At 39.7% G+C, this 26132-nt stretch overlaps 1 protein-coding gene across 1 annotated transcript in view; it reads left to right on the top strand.

Annotated features, from left to right (window-relative positions):
* Positions 1–2174: 2174 nt before the first annotated feature.
* Positions 2175–26132, top strand: part of LOC311079134 (uncharacterized protein) — a 162979-nt gene continuing 139021 nt past the window's right edge. The window contains exons 1-7 of the mRNA XM_084108340.1: positions 2175–2231; positions 7184–7320; positions 7416–7485; positions 7986–8069; positions 8327–8388; positions 8469–8555; positions 8650–8704. Of these exons, the coding sequence (XP_083964466.1) occupies positions 7274–7320; positions 7416–7485; positions 7986–8069; positions 8327–8388; positions 8469–8555; positions 8650–8704 (405 nt within the window). The 5' untranslated portion in view covers positions 2175–2231; positions 7184–7273. The remainder of the gene's footprint in view (positions 2232–7183; positions 7321–7415; positions 7486–7985; positions 8070–8326; positions 8389–8468; positions 8556–8649; positions 8705–26132) is intronic.

A 26132-nucleotide genomic window follows, 5' to 3' on the forward strand; every position in this document is an offset into this window, starting at 1 on the left:
TGTTCTGTTTACCCTAAGCGGGGTTATCGCTGCTCTCCCTGCTCTTATCCATGCTCGGGAGTTCTTACCCAGAACAGAACTGTATCGCCAATCCTAACTGTATGCTAATTGCCAATCATTATTGATGATAGTGGTCCTGACAGAAATATAGGCTATGACTGTTGGATTGATATAAAAAGTCAGTTCACAGACTATCGTATCAGTTGATTGCCTTCATTTAATAAAAAAAAAGTAAATAATTCACCTGCCTGTAAAAGCATGTCAATTTCAACTCACCTGGAGTCCATCGTGATCAGAAGACATTCACTGTCAATCTCCAGTCTGCTTACGGCAACAACAAAAAATCATTAGTTTCTTCAGAATATGACTGTTTTAATTATTAAAATTGTGTATTTTGTATGTTATATAAAAAAAACATTTATGATTAATAATCTATACATTCTAAAAAACGCTGGGTTATTTTCTTCTACCAAAGCACTGTGTAGTACTGAGGCTTTTGGGTCATTTTTTGCCAGCTGACCATCCGACATAACAACAACCCACCCAACTCCTCGTCAGGAGAGAGCTTCTCAATGCCGCAGAATTGGTGCATTTATTCTGTGAAATAAAGGTTTGTATACATTTTATTTAATCTATAAAGTCGTTACAGTGCTGTAGCCTAATTCATTTTATATTCTGTGCAACACAATACACACAAGATGTCAGTCAGCATCTGTCGTTTCCCATGATGGAATCGCCTTTGCCTTGCATAAATAAACTGATTTTATTCTTTATAATACTGAATCTAACTGCTCTGGATATTAAAATATGTACTGTTTGTTTATGTGCAGATTATAAGGAGCCTGTCACAATATCTTTTGCCTATGAGAAATGCTCAGCTGCCGTCTGATGTTCACATGTGATTTAAAATGTTACTTTTAAATGTTTAATATTTACTTCTAAAAATGTTTGTTAAACGAGTTTAAATGTAAATGGTATATATTAATGCAAACTCTATAAATGTGCTATATTTGGTGTATTTTTCTGAAATAAAGGAAGTGGTTGTGTACTGTATATTGCTATTTTTTTCAAGATACAGTAAGTTAAGATGTAAACCCATTATGCCAAGTTAAATGAACATCTCAACATTCTAAGTGTAAATTACTCACGGTTGGGTTTATTTGACCATGCAAAACAACCCAAATTACAAGCTGCCCTTTGTATGCTAAAAAAAACCCTGTATGCTTTCCCATTACCAAAACAATATATTTTTAACAATTTCATAAAAAAAAATATATTAAAAAAATAAATAAACTTAATATAGTCATTGTTCAAATGTTTGCACTTTTAAAGGGCTTTTTTAACGCATTTTTAGGATGTTTTCCTGTAATGTTCTTATTTTTCACGTATCAAATCCAAGCTACTGAATGCCTTCAAATGCCACACATATCAAGGGTAAATACACAGATTATTCACTGGCCATAACATACAGAGGAATAAGATCTCCCTTACCTCCTCAGAGAAAACACTCCTGGGTCAGGATAGAGAATAATCCAGAGAAGCAGAGATATTTTCAGTCAGAGAACCAACAACGACTATTATGAGCCTACAGATGTACAAGTTTTTCAGAAAGGTATAAGAGCATTAGAAGGTGCTCAACCAACAGTAAATCACAGTCATTCTTGATTTCATTTGATGAAAACAACCTTTGTACTCGTTACAGGGTGTGCGTGGTGTTTGAGAATGATCTTACAACTACAGAGAGTTTTACAATCTTCCTGGTTCTGATAACCGCTTTGATCCCGTTTATTTCTGAAACTTGTAAAACACTTTCAGTGCTGTGAACATGTGATGCAAAACAAATCTTTTTTTTTTTTTTTTTACATATTAAATTAAAACATATAAACAAGATTTGTGTTAATTATATAACAAAGTATGTGCAATTTAAACACACAATGTTTCATTAGATACATGACAACTGTGATGCCCACTAAAGTGTTACCACATTTGTGGTAGTTTCTGTAACTTTATAATTAATGTTTTGAATATTTGTTCAGGGGTAATGAACCTGTTTCCACCATCCTTGCACTAAAATATTATGTCAGGAGTAGTTGTGAGGTCGCCAGCAGGGGCGGTGTGGCGCTTATTGTGCTTTACGTCAGTTTGGTCCGCTTTGCAGCTCTCCTCTTTCTGCTGAGCGAGATGAAAAACAGACGAGTTTGCCCTGTCTCACTTATTTCTCCTGTTTCCAGGTTGGTGGAATAGTAAATTAAGCCAAGTACCTTTAGTATAATATGTTGACATGTTGCTTAATGTTTTAATGTCAGCTAATAAGGCTGTTTTATGAATATGTGGACATATGTACATGTTGCTACCAAAGTCACGTCGGTCAGAGTTTTATTTTTAGCTCCTTGAACATTTTTGTAAAGTCTAATAGTTTTGAAATGTATGATATTGGGTAAAATGTGAAAAGCTAATGTTAAAAACTTAGTTTATGTAATGGTTAAAAGCTAATATTAAAAACAAATGTTATATATTTTAAAAGTGGTTAAAAACAATTTAAAAGTCTGTCAGCTCATGCATTTTGGAAGAGTAAAAATGATTTTAGTTGGAAATGGAAAATGCATTTAGGAACGATATGTAAGTGGTAACATAAGCTGTGTATTAGTTTAAGTTGAAAACAGACAACTTACAGGGTAACAGTGGTTATTGTCATTTTGATTTATTTAATCACACAAAACTTATAACTCAGTATTTGCTGAAAGATGAAAAAAAAAGACAAATTGTATTTTATTTTGAAGTCGTGTTTATTTCATAGAGAACATTGAGTGTTTGTAACAGAGGAGGAATTAAATTGTGAATGTTTAATAAATCCTCGCTCCTCTTTCTGCTGAGCGAGATGAAAAACGGACGCAGAGTTTGCCCTGTCTCACTTATTTCTCATGTTTCCAGAGAGAGCATATAAGCTGTTTATGTGGTGCCAGCCGGTGCGTGTAACACAACTTCTGAATGGTCTGTAGAGAGACATCACTGTGGCCAGATGGTGTAGTAACGACTTCTGATTGGACGACTAACCAGACAAACTTTACCCATTGGCAGCAACTTCAGAGGCTCACCTTGATGAAGTCTATGCACTTCATTAATATGTGCATCAATACTTCATCAACGCAATATGTAAATTCACCCTCAGCACATTACCCATAAATACCTCTTCTGCAATATTGCATCTTGCACATAAAGGTGTTTAGTCACCTGCACATATACACTGTAAAATCTAATTAGTTATCCTTACTTATAAACGAAAGCATGCAAACCGATTGCCTTAAAAAAATAAAAAATAAAAATAAATAACAACTAATGGTGTACTAATTAATTCCTCCTCTGCCTCTGGCCGCCGTCTTGAACGGCTATATAAGAAAACTGGCCTTACAATTCACTCCATGCTTTACACCGAACATACTCTGACATATAGGGATGCCCTCAATGCTGCCCGTTCAAACTATTACTCATTACTCATAACGTCCTCCATGACCAGGCCTAAAACCCTTTTCAGGACTGTGGACAAACTCCTCAAACCACCTGTCACTGCCTGTCCTAAGACCCCTGAGCAGTGTCAGGCTTTCTTACACTTCTTTGATGACAAAATTAGCCAAATTTACCACCGCTTCAACCACAATGCTATCTCTCTCTCTTCATCTCCCCCCTCTCTGGGTCCTAAGCTCTCCCATTTCACCGCTATTGACTCCCTCACTATCACTGACATTATTAATAAATCAAACTCTTCATCGTGTCAGCTTGACCCTGCCCCCACCCCTCTACTTAAAGCCTGCAACACATCCTTATCTGAACCCATTGCACTGATTGTAAATACCTGCCTGAACTCTGGTGTTGTGCCTGCTGCCCTCAAGACTGCTGCAGTCACACCCATTCTCAAAAAACCGGACTGCGACCCAACATCACTATCAAACTACCGCCCTATCTCCAACCTCCCCTTTCTGGCCAAGGTAATGGAAAGAGTGGTGGCTTCTCAACTTCACACTTTTCTTAATCACCATGACCTGTACGAGTCTTTTCAATCTGGCTTCCGTTCATGTCACAGTACAGAGACTGCTCTTCTACGCATAGTTAATGACCTCCTCCTGTCTGCTGACTCTGGTTCACTTAACATTCTCATCCTCCTTGACCTTAGTGCTGCTTTCGATACCATCAACCACAATGTTCTAATTGCCCGTCTGTCTGCTATTGGTGTTTCTGGCACAGCACTCACTTGGTTTCAGTCTTACCTCTCCAACAGAAAGCAATTTGTAACATTGGGTTCACATCAGTCTTCCAAGTCCCCTGTCACTCGTGGTGTTCCCCAGGGTTCTGTACTTGGGCCCCTACTTTTTCTCATATACATCCTCCCTATTGGGCAGATCATACGCAGCCACGGTCTTAACTTCCACTGTTATGCAGATGCCATCCAACTCTATCTTACCACTCCCTCTCCCTCTGACCCACCACCATGCTCCCTCACTGACTGCCTTTCTGACTTAAAATTATGGATGCAAAACAATTTTCTCAAACTCAACACAGATAAAACCGAAATTCTCCTGATTGGCCCAAAAAGCATCCTCTCCAAATCTCCCAGCTTCACTCTCAACATTGATGGTTCACCTGTTCACTCTACCCCTGTTGTTAAAAACCTTGGCATTCTGCTTGACTCCTCCCTTAGCTTTGATCCTCATATCAAATCACTCACTAAGACTGCCTTCTTTCACCTCCGCAACATTGCTCGCCTCCAACCCACTCTGTTAGTGATGCTCAGATTTTGGTTAACTCCTTTATTATGTCCCGTCTAGACTACTGCAACTCACTTTTCCTTGGTCTCCCTGCTAAATCACTTCAAAGGCTACAATATATTCAAAACTCAGCAGCCAGGCTCCTCACCCATACCAGACGATCAGCACATATCACCCCTATTCTCCACCAACTCCACTGGCTACCGGTTCCGTCCCGGATCAAATACAAAGTATTACTACTCACCTTCAAAGCACTCCACAACCTTGCTCCCCCCTACATCCGTGACCTCCTGATCCCTTACACTCCTTCCCGCTCACTCAGATCCTCTGACCAAAATCTCTTGGCTATCCCCCGCTCCAGACTCTCCACCCTGGGTGGCAGGTCCTTCAGTGCCTTGGCCCCCAAACTCTGGAACCGCCTCCCACAACCTCTTCGAGACTGTACTTCTCTTTCCCTCTTTAAAGCACATCTCAAGACCTTTTTGTTTAACGATCACTTCTCCACACCTAACTCATAACTTCATATAGATAACTTGTCTTGTTGTATTGTTTTGGTTGTTGTTGTTGTGTTTCCTTGCCTTCCTACTATGTAAAGCGACCTTGGGTTTGAGAAAGGCGCTATATAAAATAAACTTATTATTATTATTATTATTATTATTATTATTACTAATTAATTTATGTAAAGTCATTGTGAAAAAATATATATACTTATGCATTTTGCCCATTAGGGCTCCATGTATGACTCATTTTGTGAATAATTCAAATAAGTCAGATAAGTTAAATATTAAAGCACATTCACTTATATCATCATAAACAGAATAAAAATGATAAAAGTTCTAAGGTTCATATTGAAATATTATATTGCTTCCAGACGCCTCTGAATGCTTTCACTTTCATTCAGGGTCTAAAGTCAAACCTCACCAAGAGCAAAATTATGGCACATTTATTCTGCACAAGGAACTGCAACATAATACATGTTTACATGGAGCTGCAAGAACGACAGATATTGATGGAAAGATGAGATTCAAATCAAACCATTTACTAAAGAAAACTTCACCTCACACGACTCCTAGCAAATTATTCCCCCGTGGAAAATTTGCCATCAAAAGTTGCCACCTAAATGTTTTTGTTTTTGTTTTCTGACAACTTTGTGCAATATAGATGATTTACAGTACAAAGAGGAATAAAATCATAATAATGCAATGTATGAAATGATTAAGGGCCTGTACAGTAAATGTTCCTGCAATTGACCAGTGTGTGGCTAAACGCTTCTAACTGGATCTCTGCTATCTTGTGTGATTGTTATAAATTATTAACCAACAGCATCTTGCACAAATGAAGTGAGTTCAGTGACTTTCGAGAGTTTTGAGACACACACAGATATTATTGAAAATAAGGTAAGACTCCTCCTTTTCTCTGTGGAAAAATGTACTACGTTACTTTAGACCTAAGAGGTCCATGCTGTATTATTATTACTCCATCTTGTTTCGTCATAATCATTAATTGAATGCCTTTGTCTTGGTCTGGAGGTGACAAATACTTTTTCTAAGCACAATATAAATACACCTGCATCATAAATGAGAGAATTTATATTTACTTTGATCACAGACTCGGGTGGAAATATTGTTTCATTTGTTTAATAGGAGGAGTTAACTAGCTATCGTAAACCATGGTTAAATGGCGACCTAAATAACAGAACGAAAAAGACGAGATGGATTTCTTAAATGTATCACAGCAGCAAAATTTAAATAAAGTATAAATGGGCCTGAATCATGAAACAAGCAGGACAAAATTCAGTCAAGTTCTACATTCAACTATTCTTTGCATTCACACTGATTTTTTTTGTTTTCTTTGTGCTTTGTAAATAAAGCCATTATAAGAAGGAGTGTTTGGGAGTGTTCGCAGGTAGGCCCAATGTAACTGGAGTTTAATTGTCATTCTAAATATTCACATTTCCCAATGTGATTATGTCATTGAGTGATAGGCAGTGGATTTAATCAGTGACATTATTAATAGATCTGCTATCCGGCATCTTCACATCTCCCCCTCAGTCTGTTTTTACATGTAGAAAAGGCGAAAACACGCATTATATTGTCCAGTTTTCTCCCTGAACGATGATATATGGCAATTTTCCGGCACACTCAGTGTCCGAATTCACTCACTCGTTTTCATTCACTCCTTCAGTGGACTATATTAGTGGAGTAATGTAGGGAATAGTGAATGAGGGTATATTAGTGGGTGATTTTAAACACAGCTATAGAGCAAAAGAAGCACATGATATGATCACATGAGGAACAAGGGAATGACATGACACAACATGAAATCTTAAAGAAGAAAACATGAACCAAAACCAAACACAGACGTGACAGAAAGCATGTGATGTCCACAGAAATAAAATCCTTCTCAAACTTTTCGCTTTGCAGAAGTTTCTGAGATGGGCAACAATCAGTCAGATACCAAATATCCTGGCTACACATTAGTGAGTGAAGACGAGCAGATGATCCTGGTGAAAAATGAAGGTGGAGATCAGTTTGTCATTAAAAAGTTCAGTGTTGGCCAGGTAAGACGGACACAAAGGAAAGGTTATCATGATATTTAAAGAAAATTGTTAAATGGAAAGAGAGATTCTGATTCATATGTGTCTGTCTGTCTCAGAAAAGAGCTCGGAGATCTCACTCAGAAAATCAAACGCACAATAGAGGCCGCAGAATCATCTGAGAATGAGGTTTGATTGTGAGGTCAAATTTAAATCGTGTAATATTTTAATGATACCAAACTATAATTAACTGCTGTCCCCATGACTCAAAGCATTTGAGTCAACAAACAATGGTAGTCAGTCTTTTCATGCATATAAAATGTAATAGGATGTCAATAATCTTGTAAATATATAACCCACAATACTATTCCTACAACAGGTGGGTAGTTCATCCTGTTTGTAAACTTGGTAGTAGCAATCTAATATAAAAATAATAATAATAATAATAATAATAATAATAATAATAATATGAAAGTGTGTATACATACTTAAAATCTATTAATATAGCCTAATAAAGAAACATATCCAAATAATCCATACAATTTGCAATGCTCTAAATAGTGATGTGTAATGTTCTGTTTATGTGAATTAAGAAAAAAAAAATAATGTCACTGTGTCACCATACTCGTATAACAAAAAATACAAATCTATTGCAAACACTTCTGATTTGACATTTTATCAATTTACAGATTCTGGACTGGACTGTGAAGATTAGCATGGCATTAAAGTACCTGCATGATCAACAGATTCAACATAAAAACCTGCAGCCCAAGGTGCGAATGCAAATCAGATAATATATGGTCTGAAAGCATGTTTTCATGTTTCCATGTTTCAACCACTATTGACTCTATTGACATTTAATCTTAGATAAAATATTTGGGAGTTTCTCTGCAATTATTTGATTTTCTTTCAGACATGGTCACAAAATATCTAGAAGCTCTATTGATTTGAATTTGACTGATATTATTGCAAGCCACTCATTCCCACCTTCCTTATCAACTTGTCAAATATGTGTGTTTTCTTATGACAGAGCATATTTTTCACTGCATGTGGAACTGTTCGTCTTGGAGAGTTTGGAGAGATTAATGAATGGTAACTCTTCAAAACGAAATGCAAAATAGTCCATATGTGCAAACATAATGTTCTTTACCATATATTTCTGTTTTTATTAGGTCCAGTGATGCACAAACAGCAGAAACTGAAGTTCTCTCATATGTTGCACCGGAGAATTTGAGTGGCAAACCTTATGATGAGAAATCGTAACAAGCATCCTACATTTGCAATGTTGACTATTTATATTTCCATATCCGAACCCCAAAAGCTAAAGCCTTTATAATATTCGCTTTTTTACAGTGAAATCTGGAGGTTGGGATGTGTCATCTATGAGCTCTGCATGCTGAAGTGTGCTGTAAGATCTTTGGTTTAGTTTAACGCTTTGTATAACTAGTTTGTAAGATATTGCAGAGATTTAATTGAAAGAATTGATAAATTCCAACACTGTTATATTGGTGATAATTCATACAAGTTATCCAGTTGGAAAAATATATTGTTACGTCCCAGGACGTATGTTATTTGTGATTGTGTTTCCCTTTTGCCCAACAGCCTGCTGGGAAAAGTAGTTTGTCTGTTCTCCTCTGTTCTTCCCTGTCCTCTCATAGGAGCCTAATTGATGCCACCTGTTCCTGATCAGAGTTTGTGGAGAGGAGCGCATTTAAACAGAGGGAAACTGGCTGTTCCCCAGAGAGAGTGTGTCCTGTCCGCTTTCCCAGACTGTGTTGAACGTTGAAAGACCTTGTTTGTGTCTTAAAGCTTCTTGAAAGTCTGTTGTGTTTTCTGTAGTGATAGAAAACTTGGTGTGCCCCATTATTGTTGTTGCTTGCTGACACAGTAGGGAGGTGGGTGCCTCTTTTGTTTTTACTAACCCCTTATTTTCTCCTGTTTTTGGGATAGTCAGGAAGTCAGGTAAGAGAGATGTTGTTTCTTTGATTCTTTTGGTTTTATAGGTTAATTAGACTTTCTTACTCCCAGGTAGTTTTTCAGTTTTGTTTGTTGTTTTGGCTTTAACCCCCTCCTGAGGTATGTGGTGTCTTCTGGTACTTATTTGAGTTGTATTTAATTCCTCACCTTACTCCTAACTGCTGTAAAAGAGATTTTTACTGATAATTAAAAAAATCTAAAAGAGATACCCTGTGTGTGTGTGTTGAGTGCTGGGATTGCGGACAGAACCAACTCTCTCTCTCGTTCTTTCACTTTTTTTTTTTTAATTCCGTGTGGACATTGTCTTTTATAACAATATGTTACTCTCCTGCTACCCCTAGACAAACAGGGGACGTAACATATTTGGGGGCTCGTCTCAACTTTTCAAAGAGGTGATTTCTTACTCTATTTGTACTGTTTCCGTCTTTTTTGGGGGTGATCGAAATGGAGTTTGATTTATTAGCATTTACGCTTTCTCCCACTACAGAGGTCTTCAATAAGTGTAGGAAAAAGGATCTACTTTTGATTGCAAATTTTTTTAATTTGGATGTACCAAAAGAAGCGACAAAACAATTAATTAAGGATTCACTGTTTGAGCAGCTTGTGCGCGATGGCATCTTACCAGATACTGATGTTAAGGGCAGTCCTGTAGTTGTGGCTGAGGAAATTTCTCCTGGTAGTGATGTTATTGAAAGTGCCAATTTTGATCCGGTGCAGGCCATTCGTTTAAGAGAGTTAGAACTCAAAATTAAACAACAGGAGTGTGAGAATTTGCGCTTGAAACTCCGAGTTGTTGAGGTAGAAGCTGACCGTGATATTAATCTGCGGCGTCTAGATCTGCAAGCTATGGAAATTAACCCTCTGAGGTCTGAGCTGTTTTCTGGGCCCTGGAGGTGTTCTGACATGCTCTGACATTTCTGGTTATTTCTGTTACTTGTGACATTTTCATGGCTAAAGTCTAATTACACTGTATTCAGCACAAACTCTGCTACAATAATATATCAGCAGCATGTATGTAAAAGTTTGTAGTTTTGAGATAATGACATTTATGCGTGGTTTTTGAAAATACAAAAAAAAATTCTCACTGAAATAAGGCCATGAAACCCATACTGATTATTTCTTCACAAGACTTTTGAAAATTGTATGACGTAGCCTAGAATATTTGCTGCAAAACTATGTGAAAATCACCCTGACTGCTCATTCAGATAAGACAATATATTGATTTAAAAATTTTACGACGTGTTTTGTGTGAAAAAGCCTTATGCGAGAGCTCATTAATATGTAAGCTTTTCTCACCTGAGAAAGACAAAGAACCTCCCCTAACGGCCCTATTAGGAGCTATCAGGCCCCTATCATTCTGAGCAACCTTGCACAATACTGTAAATGAGGAGATTTAAAAAATAATGGCTTTTAAATTGTTTGGATTTATTTACAACACAACATAATCCAAAGATACACAACAAATGCCAAAAAAGCACTTCAAAGACAGAGACCTTTGTGCCATTCCTAAAAACATTGTACATACCTTTCATTTCCAAGATTTTCACTTTACCATGTTCACGTACTGAGACTCATGTGAATGTTGAAGTCCTCAGTGGCATCTGGGACCTGAAAAAAAAAAAAGTGAACATACTGATATCAAGAGAAAGGCCTGCACGATTTTGGAAATAAATATTAGATTTTTCTGGTTAAAATTGCTTTTTAAAATTGCTTTTTAAAATTCACAGAATACACACACACACACACGTTTCCAACGATATATAATATAATGAACACCAGGTTTGTTGTGCCTTGTAGGCATAAGGTATATGCGCAGTGCGGATAAAATAATAATAACAATAAATAACCTATAGCAGCCTATAAATCTTCCAAAAGAAGCTAGAGAAAAATATATTGATTATCATGTTACTTCAAATGTTTCCATCCGTTATGATGATATGAAATGAGATAATAATAAAAACATGAAGCCGTTTGGTGCGTTTTGCTTTCATCCAAAATATGATACATTCAAACGCGATCGCTTGCAAAATATGATACATTCAAACGCGATCACTCTCAAATATAAAACATTATGGTTACCATAAACATATCTATGTTTGAGCAGATATCCACAAACACAGTAAACACGGGTCTAAATATTATAATATTCCCCATATATCTAGCAACAGTTCAGCTGCAACGTGACATTTATGCAACAATAACAAACTAGGCTATGTAAGAATTTCTTACCTTATCTTTCTTGTCTTCAAATCGCGTTCTTCTTCTTCTGAGGTAGCCTAAATCCAATGTAAGCTCAGGCACGTCTTTCAAACTCGACGAAAAGTGAAGTGAAGTGTTTTGTTGTTGAGGTAACGAGCGCGTTCGCGTTCCATGTGGAGATTTGCATGTGAATATCTTTTGCGCGAGTAGGCGTGGCCAAATTAACTGTAATGAGCAAGCGTTTGAGAAGCTGGACATCTTGTTGGTTTTATACAAATTACTTAAACAGAGAATATTTGTTTTCGTTTTGAATCCGATCATTTAAAAGTACACACTTAAATGTTTATAAAGGTATATGGCTCATAAATGTGTGACAAGTATTCGCTGAGTTTTGTTTCAGTTTATAGACGTGCTCAAGAAAAAAAAGTTCACCGCGACGGAGAGGCAGAAAGCACACCCTGTTTATTTTCTTTATTTTACAAAAGCACAATGTTTTGATTTGATTGTAAGTGGACACGTACAAAAGGAGAAATATCACAGATTCTTTTTTTATATTTCTTTTTTCTGTATGACCATAAATGATGGAGTAATTTAAGTTTATAGTGCTACAATGTGGAGAAAATCCGGCAAAACGCGTCGGCGCGTTTGTCGACCTCAGAGGGTTAAAGCTGTTCCACGCTTGAGGTCTTCCTCCGGTTCTTCCTCCGCATCCATTCCTGCTATACCTCTTACCTCGAATGAAGAGCAAAACAGTCAAGAATTTGATGTCTGTAAATACATCAAACTTGTGCCTTCTTTTCGCGAGTCCGAGGTTGATGCATACTTTGTTGCTTTTGAGCGCATTGCAGGTAAGCTTAGGTGGCCGAACGATATGTGGGCCTTGCTCCTACAGTGCAGTTTGACCGGTAAGGCTCAAGAGATTTGTGCGTCGTTACCGATTGAACAAAGTCTTGATTATGAAGAAGTCAAAGCCGCTGTTCTCAGAGCATATGAGTTGGTGCCTGAGGCATATCGCCAAAAGTTTCGTGCGCATGTGAAAACGGCGAAACAGACTCATGTAGAATTTGCAAGAGAGAAAAGAGCATTATTTGAAAAGTGGTGTTTCTCCAGCAAGACCACTACCTTAGACCAGTTGCAAGAGTTGCTCTTGCTGGAGGATTTTAAAGGTTGTCTTCCCGAAAGTGTTGTTGTTCATCTAAATGAACAAAAAGTAACTTCGCTATTGGATGCTGCTGTATTAGCAGATGAATTTATCCTGACGCACCGAAAGGTTTTTCCATCTTTTCGGCCGTCGAACACTCAATTTTCCCATCCAAACACTGTGACACGCGATTCGACGCGTGCATTTTCAGGTATGTCAGGAGACACTGCTTATTCAGACAACAGGTCTGCCCCTGGTGGAAGAGGTCGACGTGTCTGTTTTTACTGTCTAGATCCAGATCACCTAATTGCAGACTGCCAGGCTTGGAAAAAAAATGTAGATGGTAACCCTAAGAATGTTGCTCTTGTGCAAGCGATGTCTCTGACTAAAAAGAAGTCCATGCAACCTTTCATTCATGCTGGGGCGGTTTCCTTGTCTGACACTGAGCATCAACCTGTTGTGATCCTGCGAGATACTGGTTCAGAACAGTCCTTAATCCTGAAAGAGTTACTTCCCTTCTCACAGAATTCATACATCGGGTCTGATGTACTAATACGTGGTGTTGGGATGGGGTGTTATTGTGTTCCTCTCCATCAGGTACACTTGAGGTCAGACCTTGTGACTGGGAAAGTCAACCTTGCGGTTTGTTCCCAACTACCGTTTAAAGGAGCAGGTCTCATACTGGGGAATGATCTAGCAGGTGACCAGGTTTTCCCCAGACCTGTTGTGGTTAAGGACGGTAATTTGGGTGACACCTTGTCAGAAACGTTGGAGTGTGCAGTGGCGCACCTGCCAGTGATGGAGTTCAAGAACGTTGGAGTGTGCAGTGGCGCACTTGCCAGTGATGGAGTTCAAGAACGTTGGAGTGTGCAGTGGCGCACCTGCCAGTGATGGAGTTCAAGAACGTTGTTGACCTTATCCACTCATTGTGGCAAGCTTCCTTTGAACCTCCCAGAGGTCAGCAGAGGATTGAGCTTGAAGTCAGAGAAGGAAATAATGTGAATGGAGAAACTCAAACTATAAGTTGGTAAAGATGTTAAGTGGGGTGTAGAGAACCATTCCCTTGCTTTTGATGTGGTGTTGAACTGAGCAAATGCTGGATAACTTCTGTGACAAGTCCACCAGTTTAAAATTGTATTATGTTGATATTACCTAATGTGCACTGTTTTTCATTGTAGAAACTTGTTTTTGTTTTTTCTTTCATTTTGTGAAATTTCAAGGAAAAATCTTATGGGAGGAGGTGTTACGTCCCAGGACGTATGTTATTTGTGATTGTGTTTCCCTTTTGCCCAACAGCCTGCTGGGAAAAGTAGTTTGTCTGTTCTCCTCTGTTCTTCCCTGTCCTCTCATAGGAGCCTAATTGATGCCACCTGTTCCTGATCAGAGTTTGTGGAGAGGAGCGCATTTAAACAGAGGGAAACTGGCTGTTCCCCAGAGAGAGTGTGTCCTGTCCGCTTTCCCAGACTGTGTTGAACGTTGAAAGACCTTGTTTGTGTCTTAAAGCTTCTTGAAAGTCTGTTGTGTTTTCTGTAGTGATAGAAAACTTGGTGTGCCCCATTATTGTTGTTGCTTGCTGACACAGTAGGGAGGTGGGTGCCTCTTTTGTTTTTACTAACCCCTTATTTTCTCCTGTTTTTGGGATAGTCAGGAAGTCAGGTAAGAGAGATGTTGTTTCTTTGATTCTTTTGGTTTTATAGGTTAATTAGACTTTCTTACTCCCAGGTAGTTTTTCAGTTTTGTTTGTTGTTTTGGCTTTAACCCCCTCCTGAGGTATGTGGTGTCTTCTGGTACTTATTTGAGTTGTATTTAATTCCTCACCTTACTCCTAACTGCTGTAAAAGAGATTTTTACTGATAATTAAAAAAATCTAAAAGAGATACCCTGTGTGTGTGTGTTGAGTGCTGGGATTGCGGACAGAACCAACTCTCTCTCTCGTTCTTTCACTTTTTTTTTTTTATTCCGTGTGGACATTGTCTTTTATAACAATATGTTACTCTCCTGCTACCCCTAGACAAACAGGGGACGTAACAATATAAACAATATTCTGACTCAAAAAAATTATTTTAAGGTCCATCCATGTATGTAACCCTCGTTCCCTGAAGAAGGGAACGGAGACGTAGTTGGACGTACCGTACTGATTGGGATCACGCTTAGGGAGCCTGTCATCTTCGAGTATTGAAAAAACGAGCCAATGCACATTGACGTGAGATTTGCATCTCGCGCTCCGCCCTGCAGCGCGGGTATAAATACAGAAGCGGATGCACGCACCACTTGTTTTTTGCTGAGGAGCCGAGAGGAGCCCGGAGTCAGCGGTGATCCAGCAATACTGGCGACGGGACTACGTGTCCGTTCCCTCCTGCAGGGAACAAGGGTTACATACGTAACTGACCCACTCAGACAGACTTGGATAACACCGGGAAAGCGTGCCCTTTCGGGGGAAAGGGAGACGCTGCGGAAGCCACATCCCGCCCGTAGGGAGGTATCATGTGGAGGTTACACATATGGACTGGGCGTTTCAGGTTCAGGTTCACAACAGGTTCCACTTCAGGGCGTAAGCATGCCTCGTAGAGGGTGCTCTCGCCGAAGTGATGGTGTCTACGACAGCTTGTGGTAGATCACCTAGAACCTCCGCGTCCCGTCCAGGGACCAGACATGGAGTTTCCAGAGGTCTGGACGCGGGTGCCATACGGTGCCCCGTCCCTGAGAGATAAGGTCCTCCCTCAGAGGAATGGGCCAGGGAGGGACTGTCGAGAGGAGCATCAGTTCGGGGAACCAGGTCCGGTTGGGCCAATAAGGGGCAACTAGCAAGACCTGCTCCTCTTCCTCCCTGACTTTGCACAGTGTCTGTGACGGGAGCGTAGACCACCTTGATGGTTGATGTACGCAATGGTCGCATTGTTGTCCGTACGGACCAGTACATGCTTGTCGAGCAGCTGCGTTTTGAGGCGTCTCAGAGCAAGATGTACTGCTAGCAACTCGAGGCAGTTGATACGCCAATGCAGTTGGGGGCCCGCCCAGACCCCCGCTACTGCATGCCCGTTGTACATGGCCCCCCAGCCGGTGTTGGAGGCATCTGTGGAGACCACAGCATACCTGGACACTTGTTCTAGGGGCACTCCGGCCCGGAGAAACGAAGGGTCTGACCACGGACTGAGGGTTTGGCGGCAGGCCGGGGTGATTGTCACATGGAGCGTGCCGCTCTGCCACGCCAATCTCGGGACTCGGCTGTGAAGCCAGTGCTGAAGCAGTCTCATGTGAAGCAATCCGAGCGGCGTTACTGCAGATGCCATATGCCCTAGGAGCCTCTGAAAAAGTATGTTTTTTCACACATGGCACAGTAGGTCTCCTCTGGGATTGGCCAGAGGGGGGCGCTAGAGCGGGGTATGGGAATGGGGACTCCACCTTCACGAAAGAAGTAGTCTTTAGATAGTCATGTTCCCGCAATGGGGACATGAACCATCCACAAAAGCTGCTTCAGCGTGTTGTAAGCACAAACACGTAATGCATCTATTGTGACCGTCAGCTGGGGACAGGGAACGACTGCATCCAGAAATGCATGGGTGGAATGGCATCTTGAAAAAGAGGCAGACACACCCATGTTGCTCTTTCAGGAAATAGTGCTCTCAACCAGTGCCGGAGCACACAGGGGAATGACCGCGGCAACACTGACAGGAGATGGTGCAGCCTGTACCAGTGAAGCACTCACCCTCTTCGCCCTCTAACCAACCGTCAGAACAAACAAACACAGAGAATGCTGTTAAGACAGCAGTTGAGAGCTCAGAGGGCTCGCGATCACCGCTGCACTCGCGCTGTAACACACCAGCACTGGGAGTGACTTCCGGAGGAAGCACCGATACACTCGCTCGTTGAAAACACTTCAACACTCTTCAGAGACATCGACATCCGATCGGCTCCGAAGCGAAAGACGAGTGGTGTGTGCATCTGCTTCCGTATTTATACCCGAGCTGCGGGGCAGAGCGCAAGATGCAAATCTCACACGCCAATGTGCATTGGCTCGTTTTTTGAATACTCGAAGATGACAGGCTGATATTGTTTCTCTGTGTTGTTATCTGTTATTCTTTAATATTTAAAACTATATAGTTATCGTCCTTGGTGTGAATGGGTCTTTATGATGTTTACTTTGATGTTTACTTAGTTGAGACAAATCAATCAACCTTGCATCACATTTTCAAACCAATACAGTAAATGCAATTATTTTAGCTGGTTTATTAACCAAAATATTGTTTATAAAAATAAACAATTACCCTAAGTGAACATATCTGGATTATATATTATGTATAATGGTGTGCATCTAATATACGCCAGATATTAATTTGAAAGCTATTGAATGGCTTCACATGATTTATAGAAACAAATACAATAGCACACAAATCAAATGGACAACTTTTGTGTTTAGTCACTTTACATGTAGGCCTACAGTATATGGAAAAGGTTTTTGTTATAAATTTTGTTCTGCACATGTTGTGTTCATATTGCAGTTTCAATGCTATAAAGCATATTTCAAACATGAGCATTGGGGTTCGGGTTAGATTGTGGTTTAGCAGTGATTATTGATATTAAATTGTGTTGGTTGGACAGTATAGGTTGTTTTGTCTCAATTGTTGTATGTTGTAATTTTGTCGATTGCAACTGGTTAACTGGTTAATATTTTAATTCCATTTAGTTTACTGCAAAAAGCACAGTTGAGATTATTACAAAGATACTCACCTGCTCCTATGAAGCTCTTCCTGAGACCTTCTCTGAGGATCTTCGTCAGCTGGTAAATAAAACACTTCAGACCGATCCAGCGATCCGCCCATCTGTCAGTGAAATCCTGACCAGGCCTTTCATCATTAAACACCTTCATAAAATGGTGAGTTAGCTTTTATGTTTACATTTTACTATACAAAAACAGGTTTTATGAAATGATAAAGTAACAATGTTTTGGAAATTGGCATGGATATTAACCAAATGAACTGAGATTTTATATATTTTTTCAGAGCATACAAACTATTGGAGACCTTTACAATACTCTAGATGTACTGAGAGAGTTGGCAGATGGTTTGGAGATGGTCCACTTCAACACAACCGTCAGCAGTCTGACAGGAGGTGTAGTAAGATTGGCTGGAGGAATCACATCTGTAGTTGGACTTATTCTGGCTCCGTTCACTCTTGGAGCTTATCTGATAGTAACAGGAGTGGGAATCGGTGTAGCTGTAGCTGGTGGAGTAACATCTGGTGTGAGCAACATAACAAACATGGTTAACCAGCAAACAAACCGACAGAAGATCAAAATGATGATAACAGAGTTCCATGAAAAAATTACCTCCACAATTTGCTGTATCCAAAACATCCAAATAGCAGTGGAAAATTTAGAAAAAGAGTTTTCCACAAGCAATGGCTCATTTTCCAATGCACAAGCTGAAACAAGTGCTGGAGCTCGACTTGGACGAGGACTGGGAGGAATTCCGGAGATTCAAATGAAGATTTAATTGAAGTTGTAAATGTTGGGAAAGTTGCAGCTCAGGCTGCGAGAGTCGTCCGTGTGGCTGAAACAGCTACAGGAGTTTTATCTGCACTTTTTGTAGCTGTTGACGTCTGCTTCGTTTTCTTGACTCCAGAGAAATCCACAAACTCCGCCAAGATTACGCTTTAAGAGAGAGTGAACGAGAATCAAGATCCACCAGCAACCAAACCACTGGGTCAAATGAGAAGACGTCAAATAACAGTGACACAGCAGATCTGCTGCCCGCAGACACTCAACAAGCAGAAGAGCTGAAGTCTGAGACCATGACATTTGTCACAAAAATAAAGGAGACAACAGAGGAACTTCAAGCGATCCTGGATACACTACAAGACGCAAGGCACCCAAACTGAGAAACACTTCTAACTAATAAGCTTCCTGCTCAGCTACTGTTCGGACGCTCTTGCTTACTGCTCCACGCTTTGCTCTATCGCTTTTACATTTTATCTCCTATATTTTTATATTTTATTTCCTTTTATCACCTAATTTTAACTTCAGCAAACAGCACAGTGCTCAGACAACAAAGTTTGGATTACTACAAAAACGCAGAATTCTTTTACCCGACCAGCTTACATTCCGGGAAAGGAAAACACAACTGCCTACATTCATACGGATAAGAGAGAAAATGCCTCTTCAGGTTCAAGAATCTACTTGCTGCACTAACTGCCACAGACTTTTACAAAGGATTGCAGTTCTCGAAACAAAGTTACTTACGGGACCACCAAACCAGACGGAGCACACAACAGAGCTTCGTCATGGACACCCTCAGCATACAGCTGGTGAGTCCCATGAAACTAGTGCTCCTCGACAGGTAGAGAAACAAGCCAATCGACTTACTAATCGATGGCACAAACAGGGAGCGAGACCCAAAGGCACTCGAGACATCAAATTGTCACGAGCATCACATATTGCCGCAGTAGCATCCTCTACCTCAGATACAGCTCTGACAAGGATTGCAAACACTGGTCTCCTACCACCACCTATACATCTTGAGAACAGATTTGAAGTACTACTGAATGTAAATGAGGAATCCCCAAATGTGATGAATGTGATCGAACACAGACTGAATGGGCCAGTAGCTAACACTGATGCTAACTGGCGCTCAAGGTCGAGCAGACAGCAGCACTCAGCTCAGAGCGCAGCCGAGCCCAGGACTCTGATAGTGGGGGACTCCATAATCAGAAACATTAGCAGCAGGGATACAACTACATGCTGCCTTCCACAAGCAACAACTTCTGATGTAAACAGGGAACTTCAGAACATTCTGATGAAACATAAGACTGCAAATCGACTCATCATTCATGTGGGGAAGAATGATATTCATAAAGAGCAGTCAGAACTCCTTAAGAAGGATTTCAATGAACTTTTTGAAACACTTAAAAGACTGAAAGTTCAAACATTCATCAGTGGACCTCTCCCAGCAAGAGGAACAAACAGGTTTTCATGGCTGCTTGGGCTAAATGCATGGCTGCAAAAAACCTGCAATATAAACGAAGTAAACTTCATTGACAATTTCAATCTTTTCTGGAGTCAGAGACAACTTTTTCATCGGGATGGCCATCACCCAAACAAACTTGGTTCAAGAGTGTTAAAGGACAATTTCTACTTCTCCCTCATACATCCTTCTGCAGTTTGTGCCAATCCACTCAATCTGAACGGCACACACACACCTGGACACAGTATGAATGACCACAGGACTTCACTTCAGCAGCAAAATGGACATGCGGTTGACATATCACACAAGGACAATGATAACACCACTCCGCCACAACAACCTCTGCTCACGGACACAATCTCAGCTGAGCCCTGCCCACAGAGAGACTTATCAGAACTGCTTGAAGATTCAGCACCCAAGGACGACTTCCTGGAAAACAGCCAGGGAAGCCAGGACAGCATATCACAACCTCCTATAACACCAGAGCAACAGCCCCTTTCACCAGACACGCTATCCCTCTCTCCAGCATCGCCACTACTGTGCTTCTCACAGAAAATGGAAGAACTGGTGCATGCTGGAACCAGACTATCCCACTCTTTTGCTGCAAGCCCCCAGATACCAACCAAAAAACGACAGGCACCGCTACCACCAAAGCCTGCACGCCGAGCTCGCCCTCCCCCTCCTGTGAGAGCTCTTCGGCCTCTGCCACAACGCCAGGGCCCACACCCTCCTCCATCAGCTCGAGGTGAACCAAAAACAACTGATACCAGCTCTCAGTGATATGTGTTGGGTCCCTGCTATGATAACAGTAACTTTCTCAAATGTTTACAGAACAAGCGGGAACCCAGTGTGCCTGTATCTTTCTCTATTGCTGTTTTATTACAAGACAGAAAATCTAAGGCCTTCAATAGCCGTGCAGCAAACCTAACTAATCTGGTGCCTATTACACGTCAAAGTAAGATTGCTGTGGGGACAAAAAGTAAGACTGTTAAGTTAGCACTTTTAAACATTCGTTCACTTAAAAATAAATTACTTCTAGTCAACGATTTAATAACCACAAACAACCTGGATTTTATGCTTCTAAATGAAACCTGGCTAGAAGCCAGCTGCAGTGCAACAATCCTCAATGAAGCAGCCCCTCCAAACTTTACTTTTATGAGTGTCTGCAGAGCTGTTAAGAGAGGTGGGGGTCTAGCTGCTCTTTTTAAAGATATCTATCAATGTAAGCAAATATCATTTGGGAATTACCCTTCTTTCGAATATCTGGGTATTGTGTTGAAAGGTGCTCCACGCATTTTACTTATCATTATTTACAGGCCTCCAAAATACTCTCCAGCCTTCGCTGAGGACTTTACAGAACTGTTATCAACAATTACCTCAGAGTTTGACTGTTTTGCCATTGCAGGAGATTTTAACATTCACATAGATAGTGCAGAAACCAATATGGCAAAAGAAATCAAAACTGTTTTAAAAACTTTTGATCTGACTCAGCATATACATGGACCCACACACAATCGTGGACACACTCTAGATTTACTTATCAGTAAGGGTGTAAACATTTCATTAATTGTTGTTAAGGATGTAGCACTGTCTGATTATTTCTGTATTTTCTTTGATATATTGATCTCTCCTGCCACTGAAGCTAGATCTGTGTCTGTCAAGAAGAGATGCTTAAATGAGAACACTAGTGTACTATTTATGAAGGCTATATCCTTAACACCAAGCATATCTGCAGACTCTGTTGATTTTCTCCTTGATTCTTTTAACTCAAAAGTTAAAGGTATAATTGATGATATTGCTCCTGTGAAAGTCAGGAAGAAGAGTGGCAGACAAAAAGCACCTTGGAGAAACTCAACAGCAGTGCAAACTATGAAAAGACAATGCAGAAAAGTAGAGCGCATGTGGCGGAAGACTAAACTTGTAGTCCATTATAACATCTACAAAGACAGCCTTCTTGCTTTCAATATGGAACTAGGCAAAGCTAGACAGACTTTATTCTCAAATATTATAAACAGTCATTTAAACAACACACGCACTCTTTTTGCTACTGTAGAGAGACTGACAAACCCTCCAAGCCAGATTCCCAGTGAAATGCTCTCAGAGAACAAGTGCAGTGAGTTTGCTTCTTTCTTCTCTGAGAAAATCAGTAATATCAGAAAGGTGATCAGCACATGCTTGAGTTGCACTGAGGTCAGACAGATCAAACCACCTGAGAAATTAGTTACTATGTCTGATTTCAAAGAAATTGATGGCAAAATTTTGGAAGAAACTGTACAGCACCTTAAAACATCAACATGCGCTCTTGACACACTTCCCACATCATTTTTCAAAAGTGTGTTAAACAGTTTAGAAGCAGATCTTCTAGAAGTGGTAAATGTCTCACTTCGCTCTGGGAGTTTTCCAAACTCCCTGAAAACTGCAGTTGTCAAGCCCCTCCTGAAAAAGAGCAATCTGGATAAGACCATATTAAGCAACTATAGACCGATCTCAAATCTTCCTTTCATAGGCAAGATCATTGAAAAAGTTGTCTTTAATCAGCTGAACAAATTCTTGAGCTTGAATGGATCCTTTGACAATTTTCAGTCTGGTTTCCGACCGCACCACAGCACAGAGACAGCACTCATAAAGATAATAAACGATATTCGCTTAAATACTGATTCAGGCAAATTATCAGTGCTGGTACTACTTGACCTTAGTGCTGCATTTGACACTGTCGATCATAACATACTTCTTGACAGGCTGGAAAACTGGATGGGGCTTTCTGGGATAGTCCTAAAATGGTTCAGGTCATACTTAGATGGGAGAGGTTATTATGTGAGTATAGGAGATCATAAGTCTGAGTGGACATCCATGACATGCGGAGCCCCTTAAGGCTCGATTCTTGCGCCACACCTGTTCAACCTGTATATGCTCCCAATGAGCCAAATAATGAAAAAGAACCAAATTGCTTACCACAGCTATGCAGACGACACACAGATCTACTTAGCCCTATCGCCTAACGATTACAGCCCCATTGACTCCCTGTGCCAATGCATTGACGAAGTCAACAGTTGGATGTGTCAAAACTTTCTTCAGTTAAACAAAGACAAAACTGAAGTCATTGCATTTGGAAACAAAGATGAAGTTCTCAAGGTGAACGCATACCTTCACTCTAGGGGTCAAACAACTAAAAATCAAGTCAGGAATCTCGGTGTGTCACTAGAGTCAGACCTTAGTTTCAGTAGTCATGTCAAAGCAATAACTAAATCAGCATACTATCATCTGAAAAATATTGCAAGAATTAGATGCTTTGTTTCCAGACAAGACTTAGAGAAACTTGTGCATGCTTTCATCACCAGCAGGGTGGATTATTGTAATGGACTCCTCACTGGCCTTCCCAAAAAGACCATAAGACAGTTGCAGCTCATACAGAACGCTGCCGCCAGGATTCTGAGCAGAACCAGAAAATATGAACATATCACACCAGTCCTCAGGTCTTTACACTGGCTCCCAGTTAAATTTAGGATTGATTTTAAAGTATTACTACTGGTATTTAAATCATTCAATGGCCTAAGACCTCAATACATTGCAGATATGCTCACTGAATATAAACCCAACAGATCACTCAGATCATTAGTATCATATCAGCTAGAGATACCAAGGGTTCACTCTAAGCATGGCGAGTCCGCTTTTAGCTATTATGCCAGCCGCAGCTGGAACCAGCTTCCAGAGGAGATCAGATGTGCTCCTACTGTAGTCACTTTCAAATCCAGACTCAAAACACTTCTGTTTAGCTATGCATTTACTGAATGAGCACTGTGCCACTGTTCGTCCGAATGTTTGTACTGTATTTTATTCTATTTTTCTAAACTGTTTTAATTATTCTTATTTCTTTTATTATTTTAATTTCTTCTATGTAAAGCACTTTGAATTGCCATTGTGTATGAAATGTGCTATATAAATAAACTTGCCTTGCCTTGCCTAATAATTATCAGAGCTGGCAGTTTGTAATGTTCAGTATATTCTTTCATCGTAGATATATGTATTGATTATAGTAGTAGCAAAGGTTATGTAATGGTCCATATTCGGGTTTTCATAATGAAGTCACTAAATCAATATCGCTGGTTAGGATAATGCTCAAAGAGAATTTAGGAAGCAAAAAAAGGAGCATTTTCACTCCTAATTAATTATGTCAAGAATGCACATCGGGGCGTGGCCTTTATTTACATGATGTTTTGAAAATGTAAGCAAAAAACTTTTTCTGTCTTTGTGAGTATCTGATAAATGTAATGTTTCTTTCTACTGTGTTTGTATAATGCACTTGTACGGAAATATGTGAGGATTAACAGAGTGAAACCTGATTGGCCTATCAAACCCAGGCTTCTTTAATGCTTTTTTTTTTTTTTTATGTATAAATGAGCAGGTCTGACGAGATTTTAGTGTAAGACAGACACTGGTGATCGATGAATAAAAACTTAAATTCAGGTGTGGTCTTGGAATAATTATAACCAGAAAAAAATGTGCCACTTCAGCATATCAGAATGTGTGCAGAAAAAAACCAAAGTGACTTAGAAATGAGGAATACAGTAAGCGATTTATTGTGAAGAGGCAAATAAACACAAGAAGTGCTCAAAAGACAAAGTTTTAGACATTGATTTGAGTAGCATAAGCTAGAATAGAGAGATCATAAATGGGTTTGTTCCACAAGCAAGTGTGCCCGGTCTTCGTTTAGCTCTGCGTTGTGTCGGTCGATGAACGAGAGCGGGCAACAGAAATTTCTCAGGCCAGATTTTATTCTGCATGAATAAAAAGAATTTTAGGAACAAGCTCGAGTCTGTGGCCTTCTCTCACAATTCAGCCTGTCTTCAGTCGCATTTAGCGCGAACTGCAACATTTTACACTTGTCTTATTAACACTTGTCTTAATAACCAGCGTGTTATGCCTAGTTCACACTACATGATTTTAAGCCCGATTTAAGCCCGATTTGCAAGTTAACGAGCTCGCCGACAGGTCAGGCTGTAGTCGCTTGCAAATCTGCGGGTGATCCGCGCTCGCCAATCTTTGAGTGTGAAATACTTAACGACGCATCAAAACCCCTCGCTGACACATCGCTGACGCGTCGCAGACGCCAGAAAAATATCTAGCATGCTAAATATCTGGAATTGTTGGCCGACTCGATAGCCTGTGGTGTCACGTGTCGCGACGAGCAACAGCCAATGATCATCTTGTTATGATATTACAAAAGCCCTTTGTATTTGTAACCATCGTTGCCAAACCACAACAGGCAGCTGCTTTTTCATTATAATGTTTTACTCACTTCCAAATCTCTATCTGACAGACAATCCCTGCTGCCCGCGTGTGCTTATCCATCCGTTCACCCATATTCTTTTTTTTTTCTCTTTTTTCTTTCGGGGTTCTAAACAGATCATTGCACAAACAATATAGGCCTATATATATATATATATATATATGGGGTGTGCGTGTGCCGGTTTCAGAATTGGTGTGACGGTTATGACGTGAGTCAAATGACATAACTCATCGGTTATTATATTGCCTATTTCCTTTTTATTTTATAAATAGGCCTACATGCAATTAGTTGATGAAACATTTATTAAAATTAAGATACAATTTGTACAAAACGAAATTCGTTTTAAATAAATTATTTCTACAAAGCAAAGTGGTAAAAAGCATGTCTCACGATTTACAAAACAAAACTTCATTAAGTGGTAAAAACCCAATATAGCATCTTATGATCCTATCTTTTATTACAATTGTTTTTGAGCTAAAATGTAATACACATCATATATACACACTGTATATGTTTCTTTTATCAAACATGTTTGGGGCCAGTCAAGGGGTAATTAAACTGCACGATCAGTTATCGGTAATGATATTGTTTATTATTGCAAATGTTTATTGCTAATGTTTATTATTGGAAATGTTTTTCATTTGTTTAATAAATCTCATAATGATGGCACATCACTATATCATAGTCATAGCTTTTATTTCTATCTCAAATGATTGAAAGAATCAATTACAGTTGGAAACGTATAGACCAATAATAACACAGACTGTCAACAATTGTTTTTAATTAGTATTTAAACATTCTCTATAATAGAAAAGATAGAAATTTAAAAATATTTTAATAACACGTTTTTTTGCGGTTATAGAGTTCTAATGACGGTGCTCAACTATATATATATATATATATATATATATATATATATATATATATATATATATATATATATATATATATATATACCAACAATTTTGTCCCACCGTCCATTTGCCATTGGAATGCGCCAAGACTTGTTGTCAGCTCCTGTAGTGTGTAAGCCCCTGTTGCAGAAGATTTACGTAGTGTCACATAGTCTGAACACCACAACGACTTCAAGACTCCAGAGCAAGTCATGTAGTCTGAACAGCACAGCGATCTGCCGACGTTTAAAGTTGTGTAGTGTGAACTAGGCATTATTCAACGGGACGTGTGACCAAGTAAACAATTAAATTACACTTCAAATATCTTTTTTCCAAAGGTGGTTTCTTTCATTTGCTGTCGTTTTTATCACGCTGATGTA

This window comes from Abramis brama, assembly GCF_963993115.1.
Source record: "Abramis brama genome assembly, chromosome: 3".
NCBI classification, from domain to species: domain Eukaryota; kingdom Metazoa; phylum Chordata; class Actinopteri; order Cypriniformes; family Leuciscidae; genus Abramis; species Abramis brama.